General features: G+C 44.9%; 1 protein-coding gene across 1 annotated transcript in view; it reads right to left on the minus strand.

Moving 5' to 3' along the window:
- mav (TGF-beta domain-containing family member maverick) overlaps positions 1-20,314 on the minus strand; it is a 31,288-nt gene extending 10,974 nt beyond the window's left edge. Inside the window, exon 1 of the mRNA XM_011639075.3 lies at positions 15,223-20,314. Within this exon, the coding sequence (XP_011637377.2) occupies positions 15,223-16,578 (1,356 nt within the window). The 5' untranslated portion in view covers positions 16,579-20,314. The remainder of the gene's footprint in view (positions 1-15,222) is intronic.
- Positions 20,315-21,239: the final 925 nt, after the last annotated feature.

A 21,239-nucleotide genomic window follows, 5' to 3' on the forward strand; every position in this document is an offset into this window, starting at 1 on the left:
ATCTCTTCAAGAATTCCAAATCCTCTCCACAGCTCCCGTTAAGAGTGATTTTTAAAAGTCAATCTCCTCGCGGGATTTAAGAATTTAAGGCAAATAATACGAAGGTTGTGTTACAGCTGCGGTTCATCTCTTCGCCGCGTTGCGATTGCCGTTCGATATCTCGAGAGCGCGAAGTGCCTTACAGACGAGATCGTCCGTATTCGCCGACTAAACTTTCGGTCCGATTAATTGATTTTCAGCTACGTCCGGCGAGGTCGAACTCAGAACGATAATTGCTTCGCGGACGTGACATCGAAATTATCTAATTTTCTGGGGTCACGACGCTTCTCTCTCGGCCCGATTAAGTGACTACCCTTTTCTCGCGTCCTCCTCCTTCTGATTCCCGTTCCTTCTCTGAGAGACCCTTTTCTCACTCCTCCTCCTTTGTCCCTCCACGGATCTTTCCCGACTCTTTCCCCGTTGCCGCCGCGTTCTTCCCGTTTCCTCGGTCGGCTTCCTCGACTTCAATCCCGACTACTGTTTCACCGACGATGAAACAACCGAGCGAGCACCCTTTTCCCTCCCCGCTCTACCACGATGAGAAAGACCAGACAACGACGAACCGGCGCTCGTAAAATTAGCTCGTTGAGCCCGCGACCGCGGTTCGAGCAGACGGAGGATAATGGACCACTAGAGGGTGTGGGAACTCCTCGCGAGTCTTACGTCCGCCGGGTTCAGAGTCCGATTCTACGGCAGGAAACTTTTTACTTTACGAAGCACGATAAAGGACTGCAATTTATCATCCTTCAATATACACATTTATAAAATCCTCTAAAAACTTATTATCGTTTAGTTTAAAATATTAATCAATTTACAAAAATGCATTAATGAAAACATAATTTAATTTAACAATTCAGGATTTTGCAAGAAGAAATCTAACTTAAAAAGTGACAATTTAGGATGATTTGCGTGCAGAGCTAAATGTATCTAGACTAAATTAGTAAAAAAGACTGTGCTTAAAAATAAAAAAAAAAGGTATTATATTATGCTGCATTTTTTACATGTGTTAAATCAAATCTCAATGTAAATCTCTCCTCCTAATTTTTATTTCAAAACTTAATATTCATTCCACCATTGTGCGCAGGGCCTTATGATATCTCCGAGACGAGATGCATCTCGGTCGCTGCACCAAACAGCAGAAGTACGTCGTCATGTTGTCGTTGTCGTATCACACTGCGGCAACCGGAAGTGGCGTCGTCGGTGCGAGTGGGGGACGACGCGCGCGCGCGATGATTCATCGCGCGCGATTCGCGAGGAGACGCGGCGCGACTCGACGCCTCCGCAAGTCCCTTTTTACAGTCACTTAACCGCTTGAGAATCGCTTAACTGCGCTCGACCGCGGCGGCCCGGTTCCGGTCGCAGGATTGGCGCGCGAAAACAAATTTGTGGACCGCCGCGGATCTGCACGCGGGCGAGAATTGCACCACGGTGCGAGCGAATGAGTCACGAGAGTCCGGGAAACGGCCGAGGCTCCTCCTCTCCTCGACGACCCCAATTTTTCTCAATTACATCACAAATCGCCGAATTAATTTTCGCGATTGGCGCCCTCCACGCGCGCGCCGCCCTCGCGACTCGCGGGAGTGACGAAGAAGTTATTCCTAATCGCTATCAATCTTGCTGGTTATTGTATGCTAATGTCGCAGCCACCGGAACGCGAGTTGAAGTATTAATCGCGAGACACGCGGTTGATCACCGAGAGAAAGAGACAGAGAGAGATGAAAGAGGTATGTATATATGTATTATACAATACTTAGCGCGTGTCGTTTGTCACATTAATCGAGCCTGCCGTTCCTTTTCAGAAACACGTGACACATATAAATCTGTCACGGTCGGTGACTCTAACGCGAACTCTATGCTAATATTCACGCCCACGTGGACCTGTCAATGCCGCCATGCGCGCGACCCATGCCCTATTAGAAAATGCGCTGTGAGATGACGTATCGTTATTTTTTAAAGCCGAAGTTTGGAATCGCACGACTCGAAGTCAGAGGATGTCGTGGGAAAATGTGGAAACGTGGATTGCGAAAATTGTGCGCACTACCTTGTTATAAATAATGGTAATAAATGCGGCATTCGCGGCTGTAGGAGCGATAGAAAGCGCATTCTCGCGATCGTCTGGTTATATTTTAAACGAGAAATGTCTGCCGAGTGTCTCAATAAACTTTTACGCATGATAAATCTCTGAGAAATAACGCCTGTCGATGTCGTTTGTTTAAATATTTCTTTATATTATACAATATTAAATACTTGAATAATTGATAAATTATTCGTTTATTTTTCAATCGTTTACAATTACTAACGCTCAACATTATTATTGCCTCGAAATTTTAATCAAGACGAAGACTGATTATAAATTACGACAATCACGGAAACGCGTAGAAATTGCATTTATCCGCTACGAGTTGCAATTTGCAATATTATATTGCAAATGGTCGCTTAATGTTAATGGTAATAGACTCTCGTTGGTCCTCCGATATTATGCAACATTACCAATGTTGCCATTTCTCACTTTTATGTAAATAACGTGACGTGAGGAGACATCTCTCAAAGTGCTCATCACTGACGAAAGATCTTTTTTTTCCGATGGAGGATGCAAGAAAATAGTTAAAATGTCCTATGAAGGTTTTATATAACGAGACGAACAATCATATCTTTCGAATGCATTTGTTTCCGTGAAAATTATGCGAGGATCCTCGATCCTTGAAGACACAATTCGCCGGGCATTACCCGAGATTCGCTACGCGGGATGCACGCATTGTGCAACATCCGCGCGTGCATCTCCCACGTTCGCGAAGAGACGCGTCTTGATGGATTTATTTATTTTTGCACATGCGTTCGCAAAACAGATGCATCTCGCACGAGGCGTCTCAGACGTTCCGTCCTTCGTTCTGGAACAGGAGCACAGGTCTCAATTTTGTGCAACAAGTATGTCCCGGATGTCTTCAATTGCCGGGGCCTTCCGATTGGCGTATATACGGCCAATGACAGATATCCGGATGCCCGGATAATGGATGTTTCAGAGGCGCGCCAAACGCCTCGGATGCAGCGGATAATCATAATGAGAGACGGCCCGCCGCCGGCGATGCGTATCTCGCATTAGTAGAAAACCATTAGGTTATATTTATACTGTTGAATGAAGATGATTGTAATGCGCGCGGCGGGAACCTCTCTCGTGAAAAGAAACTCTGCGACTTCTAGATCAATTGTTTAGGCTAATCAATTTTAATCACCTTCGATCGCCCGCAGCTTCACACAAAAAAATGATGAAAAGTAATATCTTTATATATAGAAAATTAATTTCTCTCTTGCAAGGAGATAATTTTTTTCATATATAAAAAAAAAATCTAGAAAAATTTATATCGGAGCTTGTTCGTTGATTCGCGCGTTGCGTTATTAAACCGAAGCTTATAATTATCGCGATTAATGACAATTGCACATTAACAATAATGAAGTTCCTCTTCGCTGCCTGCGCGTCTTATCCTTATCTCATCGCAACATCGCTGTTATTTAATCGCTCGTCGCGAGTCCTTCCACCGGCGTGACGCGAAAAAAATGCGTGAGAAATTTTCACGCGGCCTCACCGAGTCCATTTTACGAGAATGTGAGTCGACGTGGCGCAACGCCGCGCGTCGATTCCCTTTTTCCTTTTTTTTTTCTCCTCACTTGTACGCCCATGTCGGGAGAACGTGCGAGGTATATATGACATTTTCAACGAATAAACATGAAGGTAAAATGCAGCGCCGATCGGCCGTGAACGGATTAATGCGTCGCGCATTCCCGGGCTTCTATGCGTGCCAGTTCGTTGTCGTTCTCGTCGTCGTTGTCGTCGTCGAAAGCTTTCTCTTAAAATTTAAGCCAATCATAAATCTCGTTAGCGTCGATTCAAACCGTGCGATCGCCGCGTTTGTTGTCGCGACGGCGTCGGTCCGCCTTTGAATCATTTCCTCGGCATCGGGTTTTCGAGCGAGCCCTTCGTGAACGAGGGCGTCGAACAGACAAGCGTTCACGGTACTTATTGTACCGTATCGAAATAACGTACGTTTTGTTAGGGAGTCATTAAACCGAAAAAAAACGTGAGATCTCCGAAACCCTGAGCCTCACGACTCGACGAACGACGACACGTCTCTCTGTTTATTCCTACAGATTATAAATATTTAATTATGTAAAATAGTGCAGTTCTAGACTAATATAAATTTTATTCTTTCTTTTTTTAAATTTTTTTTTATGTTTTCTTTCGAAATAAAGTAATAAAGCGCATTCCTTTCTCCTTTAGTAAATAAACTTTTAGTGAATTAATAAAACTGTAATAAAATATGTTATTTTAATCAAGAGCTTTTTAAAGAAATATCTGCTAATTCGACGACAGCTCGAGCCGGATTAATAGATTCGTTCACCGCAGGGTTATCGAAAGAAAGCGAGAGAGAGAGAGAGAGAGAGACATCAACAAAGGATGGCATAAGGTTTTCTCGCGATGCACTAAGCCGGCTGTAAATAACGATTTAGGACCGTTGAATTCTTCTACAAACGCGCCTTCGTCCGTAAAGCGTGAAAATTTATTTGTCGGGGCCTTATTTATCGGAACGCGGGCCGACGAACGAATCTCTCGACGTTCACAGATTTCTTTTACCGATTCTTGAACAATCACAGATCGCATTATTCCTCGTTCGCACATTCCCGAGTGAATTATTATTTTGCGCTCGAGTAACCTCGGTCGCCAAGCGTAATTACACTTTATCGCGTCGTCCTGTCGCGCGCGGAATCGCGGATTATTGCGAATAACAATCGGCATGGCTCCCCGCCGTGCCGGGGAGTGACAGATATTTTGCAACTTTCTCGCCTCGCAGTATCCTGAATCGTGCTCGAATGGAAATGGAAATGAAGTCGAGAAACGCGTATGTTAATTTAAAGATCTACAAGACGCGAGAATTGCCCAAGTGCTTCCGATAAATCCGACGGAGCGTCGCCGAATTATCACCGCAGAAATCCCATAAATATCCGACTCGCTCACAAACATGCCAGGCTTTATCTTTCGGAAATTTATGAATGTCCGAACGTGAGCGAGATTCGAGCGAGCGACGAATCACACGTCAACGACGTCGTATCAACGCGTATCGATAATAACATAACCGTCGCGTTACAACATAACATTGCGCTCTTCATTTTTTTTTCCCATTTTCCCTCCTTTCGAGAAGCAAAACTCGAATCGGACAAACAAGACCCGCGTCGTCGAGTTGCACGGGACAGGAATAGGCATTTTTATTAACTCGTTATTAAATTCATTTACATCAATAAATCGCGCGCGGCTATCACGTTCACGCGCCTTCTATATTCGAGTTATCGAGTGTTCCGTTCTCTCGCCTCTTCTTCGTTAAATGTTAAATTTATTACCTCAGTACGCAGCCCTCGTTATCGAGCGTGTAATCGTCGTTGCGTATCGATATCGACTGGTAATACCCGGACGTCGGGTATTTGACGTCCGTCAGACGCATCAACGGTGCTAAAATTAAACGCATTTTCCTTCAACAATATTGCGTCTGACGTTCGTGAGTTCCAACAAAGTACGCACGAAGATCGCGGTGCCGCTGTGGACGTCTGTCTAATGAGGCATGTTACACAACGTGGAATCGCGGCGCGCGGGGATTATGATAAATTGCGATACGACGCACGCCGACGCGCGCGCGAGCGATGGAGCTTATAACTGGAAACAATTACGCGAGGAACGCGATTGACCGGTTTACTTGTCCGGCCGGCGGTGGAAGAGGCGGCGGCGAAATCGCGAGACAATCTGTGCCAGAGGTCTGTACCGCGTTATGCGGTTCCCACGATTCGATCTCTCGCCTCCTTAACCGATTTAACCGCGGCTCTCTGTTTAATGACGGAACTGCGTCAAGGTTTCCGCCGACCGGATTTTGCACCGCGGCTTCGGCGACACCGCCTCGACGGAATGGTAAACATCGTAAACTCCGGTCTCTTAATCCGGACATCGGCGGATTTCAAAGCGGTGGCGCCTCGAGCTATGCAGATATATCAATCGAGGCGCTCGACACTTCGACAAATAATAATGAAATATATCGAGGCGAGTATTATTTTTCTTAGTGCACGGAATTCCACGTTAATTCACGCCTCTAAACCGCTTGCGGCTTACGTGCAAATTCGCCTCACATATCCGCGTTATCTCGCGTTTCGATCCTCGCTTGACCGGAGTAATCCGTCATCGTTCGCCGACGTGCGTGACTTTTCCTACTTCAGCACTTTACGACCGAACGAGGTGTTTAGGCGTTCATCGTCGATTCTCTATGCATCTTTTTTATCTCACGTGCATTTTGATTATCACGATTATCGCAATTGTCGCGATAATAATTCACCGAGACCGAGTATATATGCCAGGACATTACGTAAAATTACGCGAAGATCATGTAGAAGAGTGTAGTGAAAAGACCGAGTATTTTGAGAACGATGATGCGATGATGACAGGTGATCTCGAGCGGATGATTCTTTTCGGATGATTCTTTCTACAAAGTATCAAAAGCATTCACGCGGATACATCCGGCATCCCGTTCAGATTTCACAAGGCTGGAATTTCCCAGCGACATTCGGATCTCACCTGCGGCTAAGCGGCATTTCTCGAAATCCACAGCGAAATCTTACTCATCATCCGGGATAAACTTTCGAATCGGCCGGGATACGCCGATTCTTCTTACACCGAATTACATTGTGACGAATATCGTGCGTGGAGTTTGTAAACCGGAATTTTATAATAGGCAATATGAATTTTCGGAGAAAGCGCCGGCGATTTAATAAATTCAACGTACGATCATTATTTACGACGGCGCGCATTAATTCGCGATCGTTATTTATGGTGGCCAACTCGACGAACGAGAAAAATTTCCGTAACAACGTGGCGGGCAACGTATAATTATGAAAATTCCAGAGAGTGAATGATTGGCGAGAAATATAATTTAGAAATGATGATAATTGAACAAGTCGGACGTGATCGCGGAGAGCTTCCTAAAGGCAGCATTGCTCTCAGAGATTTCGAACAGTTATTTTCGCAAACTTAATTTCCAAGATTAGCAACATAAATAAAAAAACGCTCGACTCGCTCAATTTCTCAATGCGATTTCAATTTGCATATTAAAATTTAATTTATTAAGATCTACGGGAGATTTTCACGTTGGATGAAAGATGAAGTCGTATTGGAAAAATTGGGGCATGGTGTAAAAAATCCCGAGCTATCTGATTGAATAGGACTGAATTTGAAGTAACTTCAATGCACGCATCGTGATGTTATCCCGCGGAGCGATCATAAATCTTTTCATTCATCAATCGTCCGACAAGTAACATAGTGAAACTCTCATGACACAGAGAGGCAGCATAATCAATGATCAAAAGCAAAAAAAAAAAATTAATCGTGCGTCGTGCGAACATCGAAAGCATAGAAATGCAAATTCTCCTCTCGCCGAAGATCGAGTTTGAGAGATAAACACCTCGAGCGGCCTCGCTGTCGATTTAAAGCCCTCCTTCCGACAGCTCATTTGCCAGAATTCGCTCAAAACTAAATAATCAACGACGATTTTTACGCCCGATCCGTGACGTCATCGTTCGCGAGCGACGTTTTTTTTTTTACGAGCGAAATCATCCTCTTCGAACTTTCGAGTCGTTAGAGGATCGTCGGCGCTCGTGAGCGATTTATTGCGACACTCCGCGCCGAGTATGCGACTTCTTTCCGCTTTTAGAAACACATCGCGGAATTACACGAACGATCTACATCTTACGGGATAACAGGATTGCGTCATTATGGGAATCGCCCGTCGAGAAGAAGTACGGCTCGCGATTACGACACCCCGCTGGTTGACACACGCACACACACCACGCGCGCGCGCGTGCACACACACACACACACACACACACACACACACACACACACACACACACACACGCACACGCACACGCACATACACAGATCGCCGAGCGAGATCCGTGAAACGCACCTCGCACCTTTCGCACCTCGGAGTTATTGTACCTCCGTTACTCTTAGACTTATTTCGGCTTGAATAAATATATTTGACGAAGTAAAATGGGCGTGCTTTTTTCTACGCACGTGACGCACGCACATCGGCGTGAGAACGCTAACGCCGTCGTTGAGTAACGTTGTAATACTCAAAAGGTTAATCCTTTCGCGGAATTGTATACGATGTAAGTGCCTGATATGCCGCTGTAAGATACTGAATTGTTGTAATCCTTGATAGCCAATCTTGCCGTATATATAATTCTTGATAATGTCATGCGTGACATTTATGCTCTGTGACTTCCTCGCAGTATTTCGATGTCTAACGGCGCCGAGGTCTGTTGCATTGAATCTTTTACTTTGACTCCGTTGAACTCTTTCTGTACATGGATAAATACATTTTGTAGAGATAAATACATCTTGTACATTCTCTCTCTCTTTCTCTCAAGTATCTCCATTAATCTCACCGTGCATATCTTATTGTAACAGGCAAATTAATAAAAAAAAAAATTAAATTAATGTTCCAGCGCTTGTAGATTTCGTTGCGATATATTTTCCCGAGAAGAAATGAATAGGCGCGAGAATAGAAAACGATTCGCGCCGATAGTTTCGCGGGTATCTGGAAACGCGTGTCCCTCGCCTGCGGATCAGCGGGATTCTCGAGCTCATCTCACCTCGCAATTCTTCGCGGCAGATGGTGGCTGGCAGTCCCGCCGGCTTTCACGTTTCACAATAGGAAGACGAGAGCGACGTCGCCGCCGCCGCCACCGCCGCCAAGCACGTTGTCGTCGTCGCAGAACTGGTTGGCCGTGTATTAAATATCATCGGTGCAGTTGCATGCACGCACGCACGCACGCGGTAAATATGCACGCGGGAATGCGTGTACCAGCCGCGCGGACACGCCGAACTCGTTGCTTTATTATCGCGGTAGCAGCGGTGGTCCGATAGCGGCACGCACGTGCTCGTGCATGCGTAAGCGAAAGTGGGGCAAGAAAAGGGACCACCCACGCGTGTGTCCTCACGCCAATCCGTGAATACGCATCGATGATCCTGAAGGACCACCGCCGCCGCCGCCGCCGTCAATGCCGTCGGTTTGTTTGCAGATCTTAGTTTTTTCAGTGTTCCGAACGCTCTAACCGTTCCGAATGAATCCTCACGAAGTGCCGTTTGTAGGCTTTAATGTAACCGTTAGATTCTCCCGTGCTTCTAAAAGAGTCTCCATAATTTTTTGATTCGAAATCCGATGGCCAGATGCTTCAAATTGCGCTCATCGTAAATAAATTCATGATAATTCATGATAATTATCTTGTCTTATCGAGGGTATTTTTCTTCTTAATGAGCTTTTTAATAGAATTCGATAACACGAGTAATAAATAGAATTTTATTGGATCAATTGAGTAATATATAATAAAATATTTCATCATTATATAATATTTAGAATTCTTTAATAAATTATATTCATAATTATATTCATAATTTATTAAAGAATTCTAAATATTATATAATGAAATATTTTATTATATATTACTCAATTGATATAATGATAAAATATCTTATATATATATATATATATATATATATATATATATAAAACTCAATTTACTAATATTTGAATAAAAAGATTATTAACATGGAAAAAAACAACTTTCTTTTTTTTTCTTTTTTCCATTTAGAGTTTAGTTAAGAAATCTTGAATTGAGAGAGAAAGAGAGAGAATGTTTGGAATGTATCGTTTCATGATATGTGTAATATATTCTTGTGCTTTCTATATATATCTACGATGAAACGCCTACGCTCGATTACGAATATCCGACTATAAATATCATTGATTATGTAATTCCAGTCGGCTAATGTAATTTCAGTCAATTTGAATTACACGAATTCTTATCTTAATGTTACACTGATTACATGAAAAATATTTGACAATATCAAAGATAATTCTGAAGCCGATGTAACCACGTGGATGCGTGACACCTGTTGCATGCGGAAGATCGACAAATGTCGCGCCGGTGTGTCATATCTCCGACACGAATAAAAATTTTCTCGGTGTAGTAAACAAAGGTATTTCTCGCTATTATCTCTATCTTGGCAAATATATTAAAAACTTATGTCCGCAAAGATAAAAAAAAAATTATACATTCAATATCATAATATTAGATTAGATAATAATATTTTTTACGCCATGCTTAAAACAATTAGATAATGTCTCTCTCTAGAAATGTGAAAAATTAATTAAATAGAAATCAGTTAATAATAATATAAAAAAAAATATTCAAAAATACTTTTATCGAAAATGGCGATTTGAAATAATTGAAAACTTTCGTTGATTAAGGAATTAATATCCGGGTTCATCTCGTGGACTTTCTGGGAGGATAGCTCATCTCACGTCGAGGCGGTACATTAATCGCCTAATATATGAGACGCGTGTTATCTCGGGGCGGAGGAAAGAAAGGAGATTCGGAGAGGGCGGGATGCACCGCTTTCGCCTTTAATGCACGCGTTCGGCAGCTCACGAAAGGCTGCGTGGAGTAAAACGGTTCAGGATTGGATAATGACAAGCCGCATCGCGGTGTAATTTCGCAGGAGGCGAGGACTATACTCCGGTCTGTCGGCACATGCTACCGCCGCCGTGGCCGGGCTCGAAGAACGTCATTAAGCGCGATGACGTACCGGCCACGACTTTCCCGCTATGAAATAACACTGTTAACAATCGAAAAAAAGAGAAGGAAAGAAAAGAAAGTGACTTCGCCCCTTCAACCCCCTCGCGCGAGAAAGTTGCACTCTCAATGGATATAATTGAGATAATTGAGATCGCGGTAGTGTCGTTGAACATTAATCGAAGGGCCTTAGGTACAGGTGGGAACCGAGCCTGTAATTTATAAAATTATTGTATTAGCAGCGGCACAACGCTCATTGGAGACGCTGGATATTTTAATTAATAAAGGGACTGACACATATATATATATATATATATATATATATATATATATATATATGCCCTTAAACCGCCGTCACGAGAAGCGCGACGACTCGTTTCTACAAATTCCTAGACTGCATTAGAACCAATCAGACGCATTGAAGTAAACGAGGCTGATTGCAGAGTGCCCGCAACCTCGACTTATTTCGACGACGCTTAATCAACCCCGTCGCTCGTCCTCTCGGGCCGGCGATGCATGCTGACGCAGCTTGAAAAAAAACACGCTCTCCAGAGAACGTTCCTCATTTACGATTATCGCGCGTATCTTACGAAAAGCCGACTACCTGCCGGTTTCCTCCGACCTCCTACCTCCCAGGCACCTCCTCGCGGAATGCGGTCCGCGCTGGCCCGCGAGCTGGAGGCGCCTAGGCGTATTCCTTGACACACTTAATTACACGATGGGATCTAACGATGCGACATGGGTCCTCTCGGTCTTTGTCTCCGCCTCCGGCTCCCGAGAATAACGAGCGACTTCTCGCTCGTCTTCGGCTTCTATTTTTTTTTTTTTTTGTACCACCGCCGCCGCGCCGGTCGACCGGCGCTCGACACGGTGCGCGACACACGTCGCCTAAGTGCATTTGCAGAACAAAAGCCGGGCTATGCGTCAGCAGCGAGCCCTTCGAGACGGCGTTCAAGCGAAACGACGTGGAAGCGACGCGACGCGACGCGACGAAGCGGGAGAGAGGACGAAAGGAAGTCTCGACGGAGGTCGAGCTCCCGTTCGTCCTTTCTTCCATCTCCTGCTTTTTTTCCCCGTGCCTCTCTCCCCTTCTCTCTTTCTCTCTCTCTCTCTCTCTCTTCATGTTCCTTTTAGTGGACGCGTGCGCCTTTTTGCCGATTTCACAACACGCGATTCCTGAAATTCAAAGGATGGAACAATGTCCTGAAAACGTATCCTTTCGAGTCGCCATTGTGCCGAATAAATCAAATTCAACGGAAGAATAAAAATATATTCTTTCAATGAAGATCCTCGTTCCGAAGCATTTAATCTTGAGACTATGAGAATGGAGATTTCGAAAATGTATCTCCTAGAAAGGATGTCATTATCCTGAGATATTTAATCCTACATTCACGAGAGAGCGAGAGATAATTCTCTGAAAGATATATGTGTTATCGAGATACCGTCATCCTCGCAAAAGTTCACGAATGATCACGAAATCTCGTAACGAGATCAGGTGACAGCTGGAAGAAAAAAACATTCAAAAAGTGTCAACGCTCCGAGATACATCTAAATGCACACGTCATTACTCGCGGATTCAATACAATGTCTCGCCCCTCACTTCAGCTCGCGATCTTCGACGGAACATTGTATGGTATCGCCGGAGCTCCTTCTCGAAGATTAAACTTCCTCCCAAGGGGCACGATTAACTCGTTCGGTTCTTTCTTTCTCTTTTTCGGGTTCCCCCCCCCCCCCCCCGCCCCTCCCCCAGGAGCCTCGAGTCCCTTAAACGGATGCGGCTTCAATGGGACATAAATCAACGCGCGAGATACGAGCGGTAACATCGGGAACTCGTACTCCGCGTAATAGAGACGAGATGAGGTCGGGGTCTCGTACGAGGCGAAGATAAAGATCGCGCGCGCTGTAATCCGCCGGGGCACGACGGCGCGACGTTATCTACGACAGGAACTGCATTCTGTCGTAAGACAACTGTTTACCCGGGTCGGCACTCGACAAAGGGACGCGGCGATTATTAGCGATTATTAGTCTAGGCAAACAGCGCCGCGTGTATGTGCCAGATCGCATTCCCCCCGCGAATACACGCAAAGTATGCGAAAGCGGAAGGATCTTCCGCCGGCACGCTCTGACGTTTCTGACAAAACGTGCCGAGATTACGTGTGTGATTCCCGGCCGCGTGAAGTTTCCGGAAGCGGAAAAGTGGGCGTCCTTCGTGACGCTTGAGGAACTTTTCCCGAGAAGCCTGCGGCTCTCAAACGTTTCAGGACGCGGGTCAAGTTCCGAGGATAATCAGAGAAAGAATTTCGCACCTTTCTCATATATAATAAAATAATATGGAATATAATAATAATAATAATAATAATAATAATAATAATAATAATATGAGCGTTAATAAAATGTGCGAATAGTAATAAAAGCGGAATAGGATGGCATAAATTAAAAAGACGCGCGTGAGAGATTAAGGTGTACGCGTAAGAAAGAAAAAGGGAGAAATATAAAAAGAAAAAGAGGCAGAACGCGAGATCGAGGGATTAAGAGCTCGCCGGTTTCCCAGGCACGCGCGTTTCGTTTCGTGCGGAGCATTTACGAGACTAATGATCTGGACGACCACGCGATGTGTCACGCGTCTCCCCCTGGAACGGCATTGTCGTGCTTTTTCATCGGGGCCTCGGACAGCTCGCGTTTCCAGCTCGCGGCGCGGGTGTTTACGTGCAAAGGCTAATACCTTTTTCACTCTGACCGCGATGGTCAACGAACCTGAAGCCCTCTCTCTCTCTCTCTCTCTCTCTCTCTCTCTCTCTCTCTCCCTCCTTTTCTTGCGAAGATCCGCTCCCGTACTTTCGCGTGCCGACGTTGGGCATGTATGTTTCTCGTCTGATTTACGGGCGATCTATAAATACCAGAATACACCGGAGTACGTGAATCAATGATGAGAGAGTACTATGTGCACGCGCGTTCGGTGCATGCGACTGTTTTGCGACCACGAGGACGCCTGGATTTATACCACCTGTCTACCCTTGAAGAGTTTCGGAGCAGGAATACGCGACGTTAATAATTCCTAAGATTCTATTTTCGGACTGTTATGACGTCGCTTTAGGCTAACTGCGATCAAGAAAATCTCTATCTCCGTCTCTCTCTCTCTCTCTCTCTCTCTCTCTCTCTCTCTTTCTCTCTCTCTCTCTTCCATAGGCATCTAATATAATCTATAAGAGGCGATCGAAACATGCTAAGTCTGGCGTATTCGATCGAAATTGTTTAAATATAGCTCTCGCGCATTTGTGACAAATAAATACTTTAAATATAATATGACAATTGAAATAATTATTATCATGTTGTTTTTTATCTCGTTTCATAAAATATAGAATATGAAAATGAGTTTTCTATTCTCCAGTTTTTAAAAATCGTCAAGTGAGAAAAAATTCTTTGCAAATTCGGGCAAATTATACGAATTTCTGCCATTACGAAATCGACGTAAAAATACGAAACTTGGGACAAGGTCGCTAGTAAAATTCGGCTGTTCTCCAGCGTGGAGACAGCTAAAGACTCGACATTTTATTCGAGTAATCTCGACAACGCGTCGTCCTCGATCAACGAACTCGAAGAGCCGCGAATGAGCACGACATCGTCGCCGCGCGTCTCTTATCGCCTCTGTAATAATTTAGGATTTATCGACTTTTTTCCATCGCACTAAGGCCGCGGATCGTCGATACGAACGTGACGAGGTCCCACTTTTTTTGCGAGATCGATTTTATCCAGCCTGGCAATAGAACGTTCAGCTACTCGCTTTTAAATAGACTTCCAGATCATTTGCTTTAAAATAAACTCAACAAATAACGAATTTTCTCTATTTTAAAATCCTAATCGAACGATGCCTGTTATTTAAATGTTTAATCTTAAAGACTAAGATTATTTCTCGTAAAGTAATTAGAATTCACAGTATAAAAGTGATTACTTATGCACAAAGCTTCCTCAGGCTTACATTTTAAAATGAAATTTATTGCCTGATGATTCTTATTTATGAAAAAATTCGAGCTATTGAAATAATAAAATCCGAATAATAAAAACGCGAGGAATTTGGAACGTCTTATACATCGATGATATTTTTGCGTTGATTTATGATGCCTAAATGTAATGTTGTGTTTTCGCAATACACCATATATTCTCATCATTCGTTTTCTTTTTACGAAAAATAATATATGTATTATCCATACTGTCAGACCTGATAGAAAGTATTGTAACTGCAATTATTTTCAGTGGAAATATTTCAATAATAATTCTCTCACTCTTCTCTCCAAAGGTTATTTCATTAATTATACAATAGAAACAAAAACGTTTTGAATCTTTAAATAAATATAGAAAATCTGAATAGCATATTAATTTACTTTTTAACGTAACTTTTTAACGTATCGCTAATATAATAGCATTTTAAACTCAAATAATCATAGACATCATCATAAAATTTCGAAAATTGCAGTTACAAATGCTTTGCATTCTCGCTCGATGTTATTGACAAGACAATACCTTTGAAGCGTCAGGTATCCTCTGGAGCCCGAGGCCTTGCACGATGCTCCTCCTGATGATCTCCAGTTCATCGTCGCCGAGATTGTTCCTCGGTAAATCCTCTTCTCCGACGCCGTCCTCGAAGACCGACGACGACGACGGCGCGGCCAGCACCGCGTCGCAGAGCAGACTCGTCGCGAGCAACCCCAGAAGAAGAACTCGCTGGGCGAGGCGGACCCTTGGCAATTTCCAACGCGTGTCAGTTTTGATTCTTCGCCACGCTCGTCCGCCTGGATCGATCTTCGCGGGAAATCGCGAAGTGGACGACGTACTCGTTTGATGAATCGTCTCTTCGGCGAGAACGCACAGTCGCTCCTCGCACGGAGCTTGGATATCGATTTCGATCAGTCTGGCGGGATCGCCACTGGTCCGAGTATTCTCCGCGTCGACATCGCCATCGATCGACCCTCCGATCTCGCGGACAGCTGTCGGCGAGTCGTCGTTCACGTCATCATCGTGACTGGACCCATCGTTCCTGGCGCGGCTGAACGAGATACGTTCATTGCACTTGGAAAAGTCCGTGATGTCGACGGGCGGGACCTCGAAAAGCCGACCTCGCTCCACTTTCTGTTCTGTCGTAATACTATCCGTACTGCGGAGCAGCGTTTCTCCGGATCCAGCGTCGGACGATCTGCTACGAACCGGTAAGACTATTCCGCCGACCCGCCGACTCCACCGTACGACAAACGACACGCGACCGGCGGCGTGGAGGCCGCCGCGTGTCGCCCGCTCGCGGATCCGTCTGCGCCGCGCGGGAAGCGCGGCCGCGTCGGCCGAGACGCAACAAGTGCGACGGTCGTCGTCGCCGACGATTCTGACGTTCCAAAGTCCCACGTTGGCCGCGGTCGCGCTGAGAGCGCAATTCCGCGCGGCATTCTGCTCATCGATAACGCGATCGGTCCTCGACGATCCGCTCGGGTCGTGATCCGTCACCCGGACGGCCTCGGTCTCACCTTCGACCTCACCTTCGACATGCCACGTATTTCTGCGCGGCCGCCGCGCGATCTCGCCGGCGGTTCCGGCGTCCCGACGCCTCCGGCGCGCGGCACCGATCTCCGCCGCGGATTCCTCTCCCCTCGTCGCGACGTGTTCGCATGTCGACGCGATAAGGAAACGACGATCGCGATCGGCGACAGCGCTGGACCGCGCTTCCGCATCATCGACTATCACCGTCGTCGCCGCCGCCGCCGCCGCCGCCGCCGTCGTCGTCGTCCTCGTTGTCGTCGTCGTTGTCGTCGTTTGCTGTTCCTTTTGACTGTCCGTCCTTGCGTTATCAGGAATAGTATCACTACCAGGAATTATTGGGAGCTTGCCCATAGCCAGGAACACGATCTCGGTACCACGCCGGCTACCAAATCCGTAACTCTCTCTGGATCACTAGCGGATGAATTCCTCGAGGCGACAGACGAGTATCTCCGATCCGATCGGTTCCGTTTAATTCTGGTTACTTCCGCGTTCACGGCGATCTCTCCGCGGAACGACACGTCCCGAGAGAAAGAGAGCTTGCGCGTTTTCGCTTGTCGCGATCGAGATTCCCGATCAATTTCTTTCAGGAGCCGACGCGCGGCATTCTAGGAGCGCGCCGCGGGACAAAGATCGGAGCGCGGGCTGCAGCCGGATGTCCAACGGGGAGACCACACGTCCTGCTTCCTCTTCCCGTTGGCGAACGGCGACGTCATCGCGCAAAATGTCGCCGGCGAGTAATTAGTCCGAAGTTTTTAATATCACGAAGGTCGGATTTCTCTCCGAGACGATTTTCGCCGTCGAGCGCGTGGAAGGATCGGAGGTGAATTAAAACACTTCTTTCTTCGAGTCTCTCTCTCTCTCTCTCTTTGACTACTACGACTCTCTTTTTCCTTTCTCTCCCTCGACCGCAAGAGGAGGGAAGGAGAGCACGAGGAGACCCGCTTGGTACGAGTGCCGCGTGTCGACTGCTCGCTATGATATCGCGTGTGCATGTATATATCCGAGTCCGCTCCCGCCGCGGCGCGTCGCGCAATGCGCGCGCGAGCGAGAGCGAGCGAGAGCGAGCGAGAAATCCGTCGAGAGCGAGCGAGACGACCTGGCCACCGTCAGACCGAGAGTCGGAGGTGTCAGCGAAATGGGGTGGATAGGAGCGCATTTTCCACGTAGAGTACACACACGACACGTGCAGGACATCCTGATCTTCGGTCATCCGTGATCCCGATTCTTGGGAGTTCAAGGAACATTCGGATTTCATGACGCGTAGGTGACGGCTATTAAGAGATAAATATATAGTATTCGATATATAACGTCTTTCTCCGGTTAATAAATTTTACTTATGACATCTGTTTTTCTTCTAGAAAGGAGAGATAGTGATTTCAAAATTATTATCGTTATTATTTGACTTTTACGATTTTTTTGAAAAAAACTAAATGTTTGTGCAAGACGTTGCAAAAGAAAGCAGTAATACGAGTACAAAATTTATGTATAAATGTATCTAAGTTTTATTGTTTTATTGATGTTATTTATTAATTATTAGATGCCAGCGAATGTACGAAAGATCTTAAAACTCATGGGAATGGGAATCCATAAAGATTACACATTAATTATTAACTATTATAAATTATAACTATTAATTTAAAATAAAACATGATATTTCCTTCACGTTTATAAATCTATACTTATACATTTTTGTCAAAAGAGAGGAAAAATTACTCTTTCCTCATCAAAATCAATTAAGCGGAATATAAAACTGGAGCCAATCGTAGATACATATTTCTCAAGCGATTTTTAAGATTTATGAAATTCTCTAATCAGTTATATCTCTTTTTCACAAAATGAAGGACTGAGAATATTTGACGATTCAGTCGTCGAATTCTATCTCGAGAGATCCGGTGGCGAGTCCGTCTCCATTTCGAGTGTCCCTCCGGTTTTTTCGTTCCTTCGCAATCACAGAACTCGTCTCCTCGCGCCGGGTAAAGGGCCGGGTAAAGGGCCGAGTAAAGGGCTTCTCGGAATTTCGTGCACCGACCGCGACTGCGGCCGGCGGTCGAACGAGATAGCCGGCGAAAGATCCGAGAGAACGACTCGAACGAGTGACCTCCTCCTCCTCTGTTCCGGCTCTCTTTCTTTCTTTCTTCCTGTCGAACCTTCATCCTCGCCGGAGGATCCGTCTTGCATCTTCCGGCTCCTTACATCATGCGTCTTCTCGCGGCGCCTTTAAGTGCATCGGCATCTAAAGTTCAATTACGCGAGACAAAGAGTATAATAAGGCAATCGCATTCCCCAGCTCTTTGCAACACCCTCCACCCTTTCTCGCGTAATCGTTGGATATATGCTCGTCGTTTGATGTCTAATTACGAGGTGTAATCGAGTCTCGACCGAGTCGCGATCTTTTGCTGATTTATTCCATCGAGACTAGGCTCCCTATCAGATTTGCGAAAGTGACTGCATACTTCGATAAGCCTTTTTTCTTTTAAATTAAAGGCAATATACTTTGATCGTAAAATTTATCTTAAATTCGACTCTATCGGGATTCATTAGATAGCGCGCTGTAGATAGCCGATAAAGCAAAAGTCGTAAAAAAAGAAGAAGCAAGAATTTAGGTTTACGCGATATTAACATAAATATGTAATCCTTTTATCGGCTCATTACATTCGAGGAGTGAGGAGAGGTGCAAATCCAAGTTCCGAAAATGGAAATTAACGGAGGAAACTCGCGAGGAAATAAAGCAAACGCGCCCCCGCGTCTACGGAAGTATAAGAATTATACATCCACATTGACCTCCGACCCGCGATTATTCCAATCGCGTAACCCCATTCGATTTTCTCGTTAACGTTCCACTTAGTCTTTCTTCCGGCGATAACGAGCACCAGGCGGGTCGCAGCCCCGGCTTTCGTCAGGTTTCGTCACTTATCTTCGATGCCATTTTTCTATGAAACGCGAGCACATTCAGAAGAGAAATGATCGTCGTCTCGATTCTCGCGTTCTATCGACCAAGATACGCGATTTCTTCCACGATTTCCTACAATCGGTGATTTCTCCGTGGGACGTAACGGACGTAAATCGGAAGGAGATTCCGCTCGGAAGGAACCATCGCGAACTTTCGCTCCTGGGGAAGATCCGTAACTTCTGACAACCTCACTAAGACTGCGTTTTTTATCGCGAGACAAAACCCGTAAGTACGATCTGTGAACGATAAAAAATAAAATAATCAAACACGACTTTCTACGAGGATGCACCTTGTCACGCCACACACGTACCGAACGAATCGAGAAATTAAATAAATAAGCCTGAAGTTTTTTTGCGGTGAGTCTTCCGCAAAAGCCTGCTGAGAGGCGGATTTATTTCCGAGGTGAGTCCCTCGCGAGCTTTCGCCTGTACACATTGTGGAATCCAGGTGGTTAATCAGCGAGAAAGTCAGTGGGAAAATCAATCATAAAAAAGGACGGACGGAATCGATCGGCGTACGAATACGTGACTATCCGGGCTTTACGCGCGTCCTCCTGATGGGGATCGAAGTTCTCAGGTGTGTGCACATGACTAACGAACGATGGTATATAGTGGTGGTGGTATTCGGCGGGATTATTCTTCATCCTTCTCTCTCTCTCTCTCTCTCTCTCTCTCTCTCTCTCTCTCTCTCTCTCGTTTTCTTTCCCTCCGCCAGGTTACACGCAGGTTGAAACAAACATGACCGCAACGGAATCCCCGCATGAAGTCACCTCCCGGAAATCGCCGATCGATTTCGGGGAAACTACGGTCGCGCGAGCGCGACACGTGCGAGTCCCTCGCCCTTTTTCGCGGAAGCGGGGCGGTTTTCGCGTGATGATCCGTTAATGTTGGTACATTAGCGAGATTCCGGATAATTGCCAGGATAATACGTCGCAAGGAGTGCCGTGGGGACATTCGCGATATCCGCGGAAATCCCCAAGAGGCTGACAATAAAATCTCACGCGCGCGAGAAGCTTAAAAACTTAATCACCATCATTCGCCGACTTCGCCGAACTCGTCCGTTTTACCTTAATTTCTCGTCACTCATGTGTAATGTAAAATTTATAACAATTCTCCGAGGGACTGTCCGTTACGGATATCGGGCCGAGATGTACGTGTCTTTCTTCCAGGTATAGGCTGGCGCCGGATCGTAAAACCGACTTCACACAAGTTCACGAGATAATCGATCGCGCTTTAATGGAGTGCTTTTCTTCTTAAATAATTTACGTCGATGGAAACTTTTAAAATTCTCTAAGCAAAATTCGGAATTTAACAAATTGCCAGAAGTACATGTTGTAGACTTGATGAATTTTTTAATTTGTAAGATGTGATGATTTATTTTTAATTACTCTTTCTTAGCAAAAGAGTTTATATATTTGTCAACTAGAAATCAATTTCAGAAGAAACTTTCCGAATATAATATTTTTCATACAATATAATGTGTTTATTAATTATTTAAAACTATTTTAAGATTGATTTTTTAAATATTATTTTAATTGTATATATTTCTAAAATTACATGTTTAATTTTTAACCTGCATAAAATATTTGCAAATATTTTATGCAGATCTTCGCGTCACAAATACATCAAATTGCTATTTCACATTTTAACACTAGAAATACCAAATGTCCATTTTTTAACATTTCTATGTTTTTAAATTAATATGAATGATGTGATCTTAAAATTTTCTAACTTTAATATCCCAATTAAAGAGAATAATTAATAATAAAAAGGCAGAAAATTCAGAGAGCGTATCTTAAATACCCGAGAATAAAGTAATTAAAAAAAGAAAAAAGAAATCATCAGAGACGACCGCTCGATACTTCCAGTGTTGAGACCACTCGTGACTTTTACAAATGGATCGCAGGTGTGAGAGCGGTTTAATGACGAGACAGATCCGGCTGCTTCGTAAGGAAGATATCAGGAATGCACGATCACGACTATGTGCACGCATCCGCATGCGTGAGTGTATATGTAAAGCCTTCACGAGAGCGTGTCCCTCGCCGGGTTGCGGCGGGAAAGGG

This window comes from Pogonomyrmex barbatus, unplaced genomic scaffold (genome assembly GCF_055798465.1).
Source record: "Pogonomyrmex barbatus isolate J1 unplaced genomic scaffold, ASM5579846v1 scaffold1, whole genome shotgun sequence".
NCBI lineage: Eukaryota > Metazoa > Arthropoda > Insecta > Hymenoptera > Formicidae > Pogonomyrmex > Pogonomyrmex barbatus.